Source organism: Petaurus breviceps, unplaced genomic scaffold, assembly GCF_028583685.1.
Source record: "Petaurus breviceps papuanus isolate PSGF00001 unplaced genomic scaffold, PetGlider_PUasm1.0 100, whole genome shotgun sequence".
Lineage (NCBI taxonomy): Eukaryota > Metazoa > Chordata > Mammalia > Diprotodontia > Petauridae > Petaurus > Petaurus breviceps.
Genome location: NW_027185573.1, coordinates 8,721,469 through 8,736,711, shown reverse-complemented (window position 1 = coordinate 8,736,711; position 15,243 = coordinate 8,721,469). Strand labels below are relative to the sequence as shown.

Genomic DNA, 15,243 nt, shown 5'->3' with positions numbered 1-15,243 from the left:
CTGCTCAACACTCCCTTGGACTGTAAATTCCAGCTTCCTCTGTGGGCACACAATAACTATTTAAACACTACATTTCACTATTCTAATGAAGCTATCCTTGAGGAGTTCTGACCCTGCTGGTTCAATGAGGATGACTAAATCAGATCCAGCATGAAAGCTGCCATAACTTTTTATCCATACTAGAGATGGCTTTGTACAAACAGGATAAACAATGTCAAATAGGATCTTACAAGAAGTAATGGGAAAACAATGGCAATCACTACTGGGGAGTAACTTATAAATTGCCAAAAAAAGCGCCCCCTCCCACAACCAAATGACTCCAGTATTTTTTTCTTAATGCCTAAGAGGTTATATGAACCTCTAGGAGCGACCTCCTAGAGCTGAACTAGTAAAATAACTGGACTAGTTAATTTTGTACCAACGTAATTGTTTCCCATTTCCCCATCTAGGAGGTTTTATTTCTGGTTAATGATCCCAGCCTTTCCCTGCAGAGGGAAAAATAGCAACATGAAAACATTTTAGAACATTCTCTGTGTGACCAACGGCAATTTGTTATAGATGTGTGTATGAAGTCATTAACTTTCAGAATAGTTCTCCTGTTTGGGAGGAAACGTCAATTCCTTCCAGTCAGGTGGGCCTCGTCCCTGTGCTTGAAGCCCCTGCACAAGGCTCACTTCCTCTCACTTCTCTGCCCTGAACAGCCTACAAAGTCTCACCCCTCACCTAAACTTTCCAACCTTTATAGATTCTCTCCAGGCCTAGCTCCAGCATGCAGCTAGAGCCCAAGGACCTGAACCCACACAGACCTCTGGGTGACTCTTCCCTATCAGTCACCTACTGCCCAAGATTTACAGTTTCTTGTTTCATGGGAATACATCTTGTGTTTTCAACTAAGGCAGAGAGAGGCTGCATTTTTGGACAGAGTTGGCGATCAAAAAATGCCCTCTGGACAGGCCTGAGCAAAGAAGGAAAAAGCCTTTTAAGAAGGTTGGAGAGATTTGGTTTAGGCAGAGAACGTCCTCACTGATGTGTTAAGACTTCTTATCTTGGGATTGCAATGTATAAGACAGAAAGTCACCTAATTATGACAATTTAAGGTTGAGTTTTGCCTCGAAGCAAGAGGATAGGCTACATCTTCTATTAAGCACTGGAGCTATTTTGGAAAATAAAGTCTAATTGAATGGAATGAAAAACTGTAATATGCTGAAATAAAAAAAATTATTTGAAACAAATTTGGATTTTTTTCAGTATTACAAGAAACCTACCAGGGAAAGCTCAAAATAGGCTCTCTTTACTACTTATACAACAGATGGTAAACAACTTAAAAAGCATATAGGTTGTTTGGTACAACAAATCTGTCATGAATTAGGGGGAAGTTGGGGGAGAGGGTGGTATGTAAACTAATGGTCTGACTAAATAATGACAGCAGACAGTAAAATGGTAAAAATAAAGCCACTACCCCAAAATGAAGAAACTGCCAAAAAGTTGCTAGCTAGAAAAGGTGTTTTTCTCCCATTTTATTTGGTAATACATTTTCACAGAAACATGATATTATTTACAAATATACAGATAAGAGACTGCTGGTCAAAAATCTTAAACTGAAGAGGTCATCAAAAATCAATTTACAAAAACCTTCAATTGTCCAAGGGAGATCCAGGGTGGAAAATTCTGGCAGCGCTTATGAGGGTGGGGCTGGACAGAAATAAGGTTTTTCTAATCTTCCAATTCCAATAACCTCCTACAAAAGGAAGCTGAGGACCAAATGCTCAGAGTTCTCTGATCCACAGCTGCAATGAGGCAATGGAGACTGTTTGCAAAATCCCCTCCCACGTGTTCCCCTAAGGAACAGTCAGTTCACCGGGTCTCAGGAGGCACTAGTTTGTATGTTTTTGGAAGCGGCAAGCATTGCTCTCACTTTGGCCATTAGATCCTGTTAAAAAGAAGAGAAGGTTAAGAACATTTTGATTAGCTTTCCATTAAAACTATAAACATATCTGTCTAAATAACCTAGGTAGGAAAATAATCCATATAGTGAAAACATTTCTGAAAATGCTGGGGGCACAAACATAAAACAAGGCTTTCTTTAAGTGACAAACACAACTGTGAACTAATAGAGTGGAGCACCAGCTTACACAAGAAAGAAATAGGAAATGGTACCCCGGCTGACACTCATCACCAGTTCTCTTCAGAATTCTGCATTGGTGGAATCAAGCTCATAATTCAAAAAGGGCTCATGGAGGAAAGCAGGGGCTACAGAAAGAGAGTCCATACACTCTGAGGAAAATGAGGAAACTCAGAGGCTGGTGGTCACTGAACCATTTGTATAAAATCAGGAACATGCAGACTGAATCAAAAATTTACCTTCTCAGGCAGAGTAGAAGCAGGACCTCTTCTGGGCTCTGGCTTCCACCTTCCCCAATTCATGTAAAAGGGGACTCTAAACAAACTTTGGAGCCGCAGAACCCACAAAATGACACAGAGAAGCTAACCTCTCTCTGAGGGCAGCACGGCAGGCTGGGCAGGAATCAGCCAGCGAGGCTTTAGCCCCAGGGCAGGCCTGACCAGCCTCCTGCTGGAGGGACTCCAGATCAGCAGCAGCTGTGGCTGTTTCCAGATTTGTCAACACATAGATGTGAAGGACAAAAGTGAGAGGTCAGTGTAGTGTGGACTTTGGGACCCAGTAAGTGGGAGTGTGTGGCTTTTGCCCCTGGGGCGAGAAGCCACTGAGAAGCCCGCACAGCCAGCCAGGGCCACGTGGCAGCTTCAGCTCCTGGCCTGCAGAGTGTAGGGGGACCAAGCACCAGTCTGAGGGGTAATCACTCTTGCTTTAACCTTCTTGGATCTGGATTGCAGTCTAGGGTGGAGGTCTCTAGGGTGTGTGACCAGTTTGCCAGAGCGTCTGAAGACCTCAGAGAGGGCACCCATCTAATACCTCCGGCAGCTGAGAAGACCCCAGCGATTGGGATGAAAGCTCCCCTGTCTGGTGGCAGAGTCCTACTGTGGCAAAAAGCCCAGGGGTCAAGTGACTGAGGGGCGACATGACCAGGCAAAGGAAACAAAGCAGACAGAAGATTCCAACATTAGACTCCTATTTTGGGCACAAAAAGGAGCAAAACATGGAACAGGAGGAAGACAGTGAAGTCAGAACTCCTGCACCAAAAGCTTCAAAGGAAAATACAAGCTGGTCACAGGCCATAGACGACCTTAAGAAGCAGATAAGAGAAGCGGAGGAAAAATTGGGAAAAGAAATGAAAATGATACAAGAAAATTATGAAATGAGAGTCAACAGCGTGACTGAGGAAAATCACACCTTAAAAAATGGACTAACTCAAATGGCAAAAGAGGCTCAAAAAGGCAATGAGGAGAAGAATGCCTTAAAAAAGCCGAATTTGCCAGATGGAAAAAGAATCTCAAAAGCTCAATGAGGAGAATCATTGCTTCAGAATTAGATTGGAGCAAATGGAAGCTAATGACTTTATGAGAAATTCAAGATGCTGTTAAACAGATCCAAACAAATGAAAGAATAGAAGGCAACGTGAAATATCTCATGGGAAAAACCACTGACCTGGAAAATAGATCCAGGAGAGATAATTTAAAAATTATTGGACTACCTGAAAGCCATGATCAAAGTAAGAACCTAGAAATCATCCTCCAGGAAGTTCTCAAAAAAAAACTGCCCTGATATTTTAGGACCAGTGGGCAAAAAAGAGGTTGAAAGAATCCACTGATCACCTCCTGAAAAAGGTTCCAAAAAGAAAACTCCTAGGAATATTACAGCCAGGTTCTGGAATTCCCAGATTAAGGAGAGAATATTACAAGCAGCCAGGAAAAAACAATTTGAATATTGTGGAAACACAATCAGGATAACCCAGGATCTGGCAGCTTCTACACTGAGGGATCGAAGGGCTTGGAATGTGATATTCCAGAGGTCAAAGGAGCTGGGATTAAAACCAAGAGTCACCTACCCAGCAAAACTGAGTATCATGTGTCAGGGGAAAATATGGTCATTCAGTGGAATAGAGGACTTTCAAGCATTGTTGCTGAAAAAACCAGAGTTGAATAGAAAATCTGACATTCAGATACAAGAAGAAAGAGAAGCATGAGAAGGTAAACAGGGAAAAGAAATCATAAGGAACTTATCAAAGTTGAACTATTAACATTCCTACACAGAAAAACAATAATTGTAACTAATGAAACTTTTGTCAGTATGAAAATAGTTGAAGGGAATAGAAATATATATATATATATGGGCATATGAATACATATATGAATACATGTATATATGTTTACAGGTATACATGGAGGGCACAGGACCATTTAACTGGAAGGGATGATACTTAAAAGGTGAAATTAAGAGGAGAGACAGGAATATAATGAGAGGAGATGGGGAGAGACAGAATGGGGTAAACTATCTCATAAAGAAGAGGCAAGGGAAAATGGTTACAATGGAGGGGAAGAATAGGAAGGCAAAAGGTAATGGGTTATTCTCATTGAATTTGTCTTGGGGAGGGAATGAAATACACACTAAATAGGGCATCTCACCCTACAGGAGAGTAGGGGGGAAGGGGATCAGAGGGGGGATGATGGAAGGGAGGGCAGGCTGTGGGGGAGGGAAGTTGGAAGCACCCACTTTTGAAAAGAGATGGGATCAAAGCAGAGAACAGAACAAGTGGGATGTGGGATAGGAGGGAGGGAAATACAGTCAGTCTTTTACAATATATCTACTATGTTATTGTTTTGCATTAGCTACTTATGTACAAACTATACTGAACTGCTTATCTTCCCAGTAAGGGTGGGTGACAAGGGAGGAAGGGAATGAATCTTTAATTCAAAGTTTTAAAATCAATTGTTTAAATATATATATATATACACACACACACACACACATACTATTATTAATACTATTTTACATGTAATTGGGAAATAAGATATACAGGCACTGGGGCATAGAGATACACCATGCCCTACTGGAAAAGTTGAAAGGGGTATAGGAGAAAATATGGGAGAGAGCAGATTGGAGGAGGAGATATCCTATGGGACTGCTATTTTGGGGCAGTGGGTAGGGGAAAAACGGGGAAAAAATTTGTAACTCAAAATTTGGTGGAAATGAATGATGTAAATCAGAAGTTAATACAAGCATTTGAAAAATGAAAAAAAAATTTACCTTCTCATTCTCCCTCCCTTGTAAAATTGATCCTAAAATTACAGTGCTACACAGGCTAAGTAAAATGCTTTGTGTACATAAAAGAAAAGTGCTAAAGAATTATACACTGTACCTCTCATTTTTATTATTGTGGAAGAACCTGGTGTAATCTCAGTATCAACAGTCTAGGTCATCAGCCAAGCACACCTTTATTATTTGCTGAGAACCTGGTAATTAAGGTGTATAAACAAACCTTAGGTTTTGAAAAGATGGGAGGAGCACAGAGCTGAGCGTGTAATGCAATGACAAGATGTTTGCTGGTCAAAAGAGTTGGAATCTTACCTGAGTTATTTTACTTTGCACTGAAGACACAATTGCTGAAGAGATCTGACCATCTTTTTCCTGAGAAACTCCCCTAATGGAAAGATTAATGAAGACATATTAAAAGCATACTAAAAAGCAACAGTTTCCTGGGAAAATTAAAGACTGAGATAAATTAAAAACCAAGACTTCTAGAAGAAAAACCTAAACAAAAATCTATCCATTATATGGGAAAAAAAAAAAGTAATAATATTTCAGAACAAGATCTAATTCACTGTAATAATAAGGCTATCAGTTTAATTTTAGATGGACTGTAGCTAGTTAGGCATACCAATTCCAACATGTCATCCAAGGGTGGGGTGTGAAAAGAGGTTTCTATTCCTTATAAGAAAATTAAAGGCTAACACAATAAACTCAAAATAGGATATCACATTATATTAGCATTTTAATAACTAAAACTCAGTTAACATACAAAAGAGGCAGGCACTGCTTTCAAAGGTTGGTGTTGTCTGTCACTTTATGCAGCATCATGCCCAAGGAATTTCTGTAAACTGAGACATTTAGCCCTGGACTTCGATCATAACGTCCTAGATATTCTGTCTTAATTTCTGGTTGAGCTCTGACTAGCAGTGGTTCCTTGCAATGGAAATCTCTTGATCTCTTCTTCTAGTACTCAAGCATTTGGAAATAAATATATCTGTAAAAGTGCATAAATGCCAAAACATGGCAGACCTGTTGCACTGTCAATGTCTTTTACACTACAAATGCTCTAGAACGCTTCAGTTACACACAATACCATGCCAGGCTCTAGGCAGCCTGGATTTCCCCTCAGTTCTCTGCGATCTTCTTGGTTCATTTTCTGTTCTCCTTTCCTGTAATGTTTGACAAAGATGCTCATGACCCGAGTCAGCATTGTCCTCTTTCTCCTGGACAAGAACATTTTTTCCTGGCTGAGGAAGTCTTTGCCTTTTCATTGTGACAACTATCTTCTACCAATTACACTTCTTTAGGAAATGGCAATAAATGTCTTTAACTTTTCTTCATTCCCCATTTTTCGGTAATAGCTAGCATTCATGTAGCACTTTACAAATATCATCTTATTTGAGCTCCACAACAACTCTGAGAGGCAGGTGCCATGGTTACCTGGAAAATGCAGCAGATGGAGGTGAAGGGACCTACCCAAGGTCATATAGTAGGGGGCGTCTGAGGCTACTTCCTGACTCTAGGTCTCGATCTTTACTGCTGCTCTAACTACCTCCAGATTAAAGAGATCATGATAGAATCAACCACAGTTAATATTTTCTTTTCACCTTGATCCTTTCTTCTGATGGTCTGTTTACACTGGCCTTTGCTCTACTGAATCAACATGATTTGACTGCAAAGAGAGTATGGTTATGTAACCAGTCACTTCTTGTCTAAGATTTTTAAGTTCCAATATCAAAAGGCTTCAAATTCATGTGAGGCTTCTGAGTCTGTAAGTCTGACTTTTTTCATTTTTTAAATCTCAAACTATGCAAAAACAGTTTTTGCTGTTGGTCCTTCTGTTCACTTTTGCACTGAAAGCAATGAATATCAAGGTGATGTTGACTTTTTTTGGAAGATCTTGTCAAGTTCTTCACAGAATTACCCATTTTTTTCATCAGCTGGGATGGGCACTGTTTCATAAATGGCAACTGACTTGAGATCTGAGAACTTGACACTGGAGCTGGTGCTCTTACTCGCTGAGCCACCTGGCCGCCCCTCAACTCGTCTTTTTAATTTTTAGTTTTTACAAATTTATCAAGGCTTGTTTAACTGTTAAAACAAAAGGCTGTTTCTCGGTCCTCATCTTCTTGACCACGGTGTGGGGCCTGACACTGCTGAACATTACCTTTTCCTCTGGGTATTCTCTCCTTCCCAGCCTCTTGGGGTGATGCTCTCTGCTGGTTCTCTTCTCGTCTTTTTGACCAATCCCTCTAAGACTCTGAGCAGGTTGATCATCTGTGGCCCACTCCCACCTTCTAATCTCATCAGTTTCCACGGGTTCCATTGACCTCTCTGCAGCTATCACATCTACCCCTCCATCCCCCGTCTGCACTTGGATGTCCTGTAAGCATCTCTAACCATGTCTAAAATGAACTTATTATGTTCCCCTTGAAATTCATTTCTCTTCCAAACTTCTCTGTTTCTAGTTATCAAGGATAACAACTCTGGGGTCATCCCCCCTCCCTCACCACTCCTCCACTACAAGCAGCTGTCAAGTACTGACACTCCTAGCTCCACAGAATCTTTCATTCATTCTCTTCTCCTTATTCCTTTGGCTACCACCAAGTCAAGTCCAAGCCTGGCCATCAGAGTCCTCCATAATCTAGCATGCCATACCTCCTACCCTCCTCACCTGTCTTCCGCATACTCCATATTCCAACCCAACTGGCCCAGATTCTTTGTCCATCTCTATATTTTCTCAACTATTTCCTTTTGCTTGCGTCATTCTCTATCCTGGGGATGTCCGCCCTCCTCCCCTTTTTCATCTGTAGAATGTCTCCTCATTCTTTGAAATCAAATGAAATGCTAACTTTCCCTGACCTTCCCCCTTCTGGTAAAGACCTCTTCCTTGCAAGACCTCACAAAGTACTTTGCCGTGTACCCCGCTAAAGTGCTTGTCATGTATAATTTGGTATCACAGTTTCCTGTGCACTTACTCATTTACCGTATAGTATAGGCTATGCTAGAACATCTAGGACATTTAAGTTCCACAAAGGTGGAGGTTGTGTCTCATTTAAACTCTTTATCACCCTCTGCACAGAACACAGTAATTTGTACATGGAAAACACATTTGGTGAATTCAACTGAGTAACAAGTAAAATAAATACATTTACAAAGACTGAAAGAAATGAGACTTGGTGTGCTTTGCCTTTGTCTCCAGGATGAGGGATTTACAGTAGGAAGGAATTCCTGCATTTTAAAATGGAGTAAGTGCCCTCTGATGGATGTTATTTGATGAGCTGGATGTTTCAAAGTGATTCATTTATCACTAAGAGAACGAGGGGCCCTGTCACAATAAGTTCATTAAGCGTTCCTGTCAGCTGGTGACTGGCACTGCCCTCAAAGGGCCCAGTCCATGCCCAAGGTCCAGGGTTTCTCTGCCCTGTGCCGTGGGAGGAGCTCATTACCTGGAGCGCTCTTGGCTGGATTCTCGACTCTCCACAGGAGAGATGCTGGTTGAATGGGCTGAGTTCTTATGTGTAGCCTGTTTGCTCGGTGACACCGACTGTGATCTTGCCTTAGACTTGGGACGTGACCTAGATCTTCTCTTCTTCTTCTTCTCATGGGGACTTCTGGAAAGAAAGCAGTAGTTTTTATTTTAAGACAAAAACTTGTCTTCCAAATGATGCACCAGTTCAGGCAGGGATCCTGGTCAGATTTAAAGAAATTTCTTTGAACGAGAATGGCCCTTTATGCTACATCATTGATTCAACTGCTCATTGTATATCTCTATTTTAAAGCTATATACCTTTACTTAATCAGTAAAACTGATGATTAAGAAATCTGTGATAAGTGTCACTTGGAATGAAGACAACATACTGGGTAAACAATTTCTTCTAGAGAAGGAAGCTTTTATTCATAGCTGAGGATTTCAAGAAATACTCATGTTCTCAGTCAAGCAGGCCTTTTTATTTAAGAAATATAAGATAACCAATCACCAAACACCTAACCATTATGTCTCATCTAGTATCCAGCACAGTGCTTTGTATGGAGGTTTTCAAAAAGTGTTTGCTGACTTGTTTAATTCCAATTTAAAGTTTCATAAAAGAAAATGATATTGTTTCTATTTCATAAAGCTGGATGTGCTGAACTAACAATCTTAAGTATGCCTTACTAACCACCATGAATGGCAGTGAACTGTCACTGAAATATCCCTATCGGAGAGAAGGCCTGTGTTTTAGTGTGGCTTCTACATAGCTTTGTTTCTAATCAACTCAACTAACATTTATTGATGCTTATCAAGTGCCTGGCCTTGTGTGGAAAAATGGAAAAGTAAATAAGACATTCTTCTATGCCCTCAAAAAGTTTACTGCTACCTTTTTACTCTACTACCTGGTAGGAACTAAGTGAAACTAAGACATGCAGGCCAAGAACTATGATGTTATGGGATGTGGGAGGTACAGCTGGATGAGAGCTCAGGACTGTGTTATTTTTCTCTTTGTAACCCTAGAGCTTAGCAGAGTGTTCAGTATATAGTGAGCACTTAATAAAGATTCCTCCTCCCCTCTCGCTCACTATCCCCAGCGCCTATCAGTGTTTTGCAGGACTTTTAAAGTTGGGTCAGATTTTGCTAAGTGGAGGTGGTAGGACAGCATTTCAAGAGATGGAAGTCATGTTATGAACAGCTGAAAGAAATAGAAACATTTAGTCTGAAGAGATGATGGATGGACAGAAGTGGGAACTAAAGTTGTCTTTAAATGTATCAAGGGTGGAGAGACTGTTCTCTTGAAGACTTGTTCTACAGATTATGAGAACTAAATGGACAGATGACAAAAAGGAAATGTTTTTCAATGATTAAATCTGTTCCAAAGTACCATGGCCTACTATGTAAGGTAGTGTACTATCTGTCACTGAATGAATTTAAGCAGAAACTTGACTGTCAGAGATTCTATAATTGGCAAAAGGCTGGACTAGATGACCTTTAAAATTATCTTAATTCTCAGAATGATCTAATATATCATTGCAATTTGTTTTATTTAGTAAAGAAAAATTGAACTTAGTATCAGTTACTAGATTCCATGATCAGACAATAATAAAATAGTGAATCTTAGTAATAATGAACCTTGATTTCAAGATGATAACAAAGCACAAGTTTTGTTAACAGAATCCTACCAAGGGGGCTGTGAGAAAGAAGATGCAAAATGCTGCTTTTCTCTTAGATTAGGCTGTACATAATCAAGCCCCAGTGATGATCTGTGTGCACCGTATGGCTTAGAATCCTGTGATTTTAGCTGGCTCAGGATCAGAAGGATCACCTACAGACTATGTTGCCCTCTGAAGCAGACTATAACATGAGGAGAGCATTGAAAGGAAACAGAAAAGCCAGTATACCTTTCTTTTAGATATTCAATTTAACCATTGCTCTTGCTTCTGAAACATAAGAATGTCTTTATGGGTGGTATGTTTATGTCAACCTGGAAATAGGCATTAAATCTTAGAATTCACACTTACAGTCTGTCCTCTAGACAGTGAGGTGTCCCTTATAACAAAGAATAAAAAAGAGAAGTTCAGCAAAATCTGCTGGTCTGGTAAAAGGCCACCCCCCATCCAAACCCTTTCCCTAAAGAAAGGAGGTAAGTGCACCACCCTCAACATTTCTCCGGGAAGGGCCAACCTCAGTCAGAACCAAGGAGCTTTTGTCATTCTTTTTACATCAGTGCAGTCATTGTGCAGCTTTTTTTCCTGGTTCTGTTATTTCAGTTTGTGTTCTCTGGATTTTCCATTTCTTATGGCCCATTCCATTCCATTCACATTATATATAGGACTGGTTTCTCAGATGTTTGGAAAATCCACTGCTCGTCATTCTTTGCTACCACACCAAGTGCTGCTATGAATATTTTGATGTCCATGAGATCTTTCTGTCTTATTTCCTAGGGGTGGATGCATAGCAGGTGGATCTCTGGGTCAAGGATATGAACAATGTCTTTATTTTTAAAAGCCTAATTTCAAACTGCTTTCCAAAATGGATGGACCATTAATTTAAAACTGCTCCAACTGACCATTTACATATTTTGTCACCTTGGCCAATTAGTTGGGTGTGAGAGGTGAAGCCTTGAAGCAAACTATTTTACAAGGCATCAATATGAAGAGTTAACAGGAAAAAAGATCATCAAGCACAGTGTGGTCCAATGTCATCGAACACTCAAGTTCTTCAGAGATGACTGCAAATTAAATTAATTAGGTTAGCCTTGGTTTCCTTGACTGTCATTAAATTAAACTTGAAAAAGAAGAGCTTAGTTTACCTCGAATGAGGTGAGAAGAATAGAGTAGTAATTTTAATTTTAGGTCTCTAGGTGGGAGCATGAAAAGACTGTTCTAGGTGATAATATTTATTATAATTTACTATTTTTGATGTGTGTGTGTGATGAGTCAATGAAAGAATAATCAATCTGTATAAAAATGATTCAACTTCTAAAAGGATAAAATAAATTCCCCCAATTTTTTTTTCTAATGAATAGAATTTGAAAAGCTTTATTTGGGGTTGGCAGGTACAATCTGATATTTGTAATATTCACCTCCCCAATCATGTATTGGTTATGTTAATACCAAAATAAACTTCTATTCATTTAATATCTTGCTAGGAGATAATGGAGGAATTAGTCCCATATTAAACTGTTAACTTAAGTAAACGGAGACATGACTATCCTAGGGGGTATTGCTTCCCCATCTGCTTCCCAAATCTCTTCTTCAAATACCCTAACCCTGAAACCTTCCACATCTAATTTTCTCATTCATCAGTAGTTCAGCTCTAAACACTCCTTTCTCACTATGCTGTCAGCTGCTTCATGATTTAAATACATAAAACTGTAGCAAATGTCAAGCCTGACTCTTACTTGTTGTGAATGATAAAACTGCTCAGGGATAAGGGAATACACATTTATATAGTGCCTACTATATGCAAGACAATGTGCTTCTTATAAGAAATTTTTGAAAGGAAGTATTTCATTTGGTTCTCACAACAACCCTGGGAAGTAAATGCTATTATTATCCCCCTGCTGCATTTTATACTTGAGGAGAAACTAAGGCAGACAGTGATTAAGTGATTTGCCCAAGGGTCTCGAAGAGAGTTAAGTGTCAGAAGCCAGATCTGTGATTGGGTCTTCCTAACTCTGAGCTCAGCACTCTGGGCATGGTGCCATCAGCTGCTCAGCTATGTGGAGTAAAACAATGACAGTAATGAGGGCATTAGAACTCTGCCACAGCAGGGCAACCAACGGAAAGAGTGGGCCTGGGAAACCCACTTCAAGAAGCAAGTTGCATGTTTCAGTATAGCTGCCTTAATAATGGAGGCTCCTAACAAATGATCACAAAAATGACAAAAAGGTGGGAGGCTGGGGTGGGGGTGGGAGAGAAGGGCTGTAAATAACTGTACTGGTCCAAATATTTTCTCCCAATTTTGCTCTTGCTTCTCACTCTTTTCCTGTGTCATCATCTATAACATGCCTCCTAACTCTGGATGTCCCCCAAGGTTATGTCCAGGGCCCTCTTTTCTGTCAGTAACCCGTGGCAACCTGTTTGCCTCAGTTTTCTCACCTGTAAAATGGGGATAACAGCATTCACCTCCCAGAGTTGTTGTAAGGAATAAATATTTGTAAAATACTTAGCACAATGACTGGCACACAGTATACTGGCACAGCAGGTACAATATAAATATTAGCTACTGTCATTATCATTAACCTAATCTCATCAGCTGTCATGGGTTTAACTATCATCTAGTCTAGGGGGATGGCTCTAGGATCTATGTAACCAGCTAAAATCTCTCCCCTAAGCTTCAATCCTGCACCGTCAATTGCTTATTGAACATTTCAAACTAGATGTCTTGACCTTGTTCTGGTTCTGCCCAAATTCTCTCTTCTTCCTAACCTCCCCATTTCTGTCCAAGGCACCACCATAGTTTGGTGTCTCAGGTTCATGATCTTGGCATTCTCTTTGACTGTTCGATCTCCCCACTCCCATTTCCTCCTTTACTAAGGTCTTGAAAAGGTGTCACTTCTTCATTCCAAGGCAAACTCCTCAACATTAAAACTAGTGACTTAGTCTTAAAATATAACATTAACCATGCTTTATTGTATTTTTTTTGGTTTTGTCAAATATTTCCCAATTACATTTTAATCTGGTTTGGACTTACCCCTCCAGTTAATTACTCCCAACATTCTTCTCATTTTCTTTCACCTTCCATCTCTCCCTACTTTCTAGCTCTTTCCCTGCTTCCAACAAACATACCCATATCTCTTGCATCCTTAAAAAAAATTCACTTGATCTCAAAAAAAAATCTCACTATCATCTGTGCTCATTATCTTTCTATATTTCTCCTGTTTATGGCTAAAATTCTTGAAAAGGTTGTCTATACTGGCTGGGTCCCTCCATTTCCTCTCTTATCACTGTCTTCCAAACATATCATTCAAATGAAACTGCCCTTTGAAAGTTACTAGTGGGGGGTGGCTAGGTGGCACAGTGAATAGAGCACCAGCCCTGGAGTCAGGAGGACCTGAGTCCAAATCCGGCCTCAGACACTTGACACACTTACTAGCCATGTGACTTTGGGCAAGTCACTTAACCCCAATTGCCCTCCAAAAAAAAGCAAAAAAAAAAAAGTGACTAGTGGTATCTTATTTGCTAATTTGAACGTCCCCCCCCATTTCCCATCCTCCTTGACTCCTCTATAGCATCTGGCACAGTTAATCACTTTTTCCTGGAACTCTCCCCTCTCTTGAGTTTCCCTAACCTTGCTCTCTCCCAGTTCTAACTTTTCTTAACTCTTTCATTGTTATAATGCCCACTAACAATGGCTATCCTTTAAATTGGGTCCTTTTCCCTATTATCTCACTTGTAACCTCATTAGCTCCCATGATTTCAATTACCACCTTTATACAGATAATTCCCAGAGCTATATAATCAACTTTAGTCCTTACTCTCAGCTACAGAGATATATGCATCATCAACTGTCTCTTGGATATGGGGAACTAATATGCTCCAAATGGATTCATTATCTTTCCCTCTAAACTCTTCCCTCTTTCCAACATTTCTATTACTGTTTTGAGTACTACCATCTTCCCAGTTACCAAGGCTCAGAACATTCAGTGTCTTCCTTAAATTTTCATTCTTGTTCCACATACCCTTCACAACAGCTACGCCATATGTCCAATCACAGCCCCCCATCCACAGTTTGAGACCCCCATCATCTCTTCATGGACTACTCCAATAGCCTTATAATTGATTTCCTTGATTCAAGTCTCTTCTAATCTAATCTAATTCATGTTCAGGTCTGCTGCCAAGGTGATTTTTTTCTAAAAGAAGCATGTGACTATGACATTTCCTTGCTCAATGAGCTCCAATTACCCCCTATCACTTCCACCATCAAATATCAATTTGTGTTTTAAAGACCTTCCTAGATTTCTTACCCTTTATTCCATTCCATGCTCTCTATGATCTGGTTGCACAGGCCTTCTTGTCTCTTCATCCCCAACACTCCATATCCTAAATCCAGCCTTTACACTGGCCATGTGCTACCTGGGGCTGGAAGGCTTTCTCTTCATCTCTGCTCCTTGCTTTCCTTGGCTCCCTTTAAGACTTAGCTTAAGTCCCATCTTCCACTGGAGGTACTTTCCGGTTCTCAGGCTTGTAATGCCTTCCCCTCTCAGGTTACCTTTCCATCTACTTCCTATACACCTACTTTGCGTGTATCTGGTAATTTATGTATTGTCTTCCCATTGCCTTTCTTTGTATCCCTAGTATTTAGAAATATATCTGGCATAGTAATTTACTGACTGATTACAAAAAAAATCATGTTCCCAAAGCAGTAAGGCCCTCTGAGGGCAAGATGGGAGGCAGCATGTGCCAGTCAAGTCAAATCATTGTGATCACCCTGACCGTCATTTCTCTTTAGATCTTAGAGACAGTCTCATTTATTATTAAATGTTTCATTTATTCATTCCAGGATAATTTAATGAAAACATTTAAAAAATTATAGTTGAATCTACTAAAGTACACAAAAGACATGTATAAATTCAATTACAAAATGTTCCTTAAAGAAA

At 40.0% G+C, this 15,243-nt stretch overlaps 1 protein-coding gene across 6 annotated transcripts in view; it reads right to left on the bottom strand.

Moving 5' to 3' along the window:
* Positions 1-1,485: 1,485 nt before the first annotated feature.
* LOC138171995 (splicing factor, suppressor of white-apricot homolog) overlaps positions 1,486-15,243 on the bottom strand; it is a 126,107-nt gene continuing 112,349 nt past the window's right edge. For all 6 annotated transcript variants that reach the window (XM_069103235.1, XM_069101941.1, XM_069102585.1 and 3 more), the window contains 3 exons: positions 8,617-8,781; positions 5,486-5,558; positions 1,486-1,930 (listed from right to left, as the gene is read on the bottom strand). In XM_069103235.1, the coding sequence (XP_068959336.1) occupies positions 1,865-1,930; positions 5,486-5,558; positions 8,617-8,781 (304 nt within the window). In that variant the 3' untranslated portion in view covers positions 1,486-1,864. The remainder of the gene's footprint in view (positions 1,931-5,485; positions 5,559-8,616; positions 8,782-15,243) is intronic.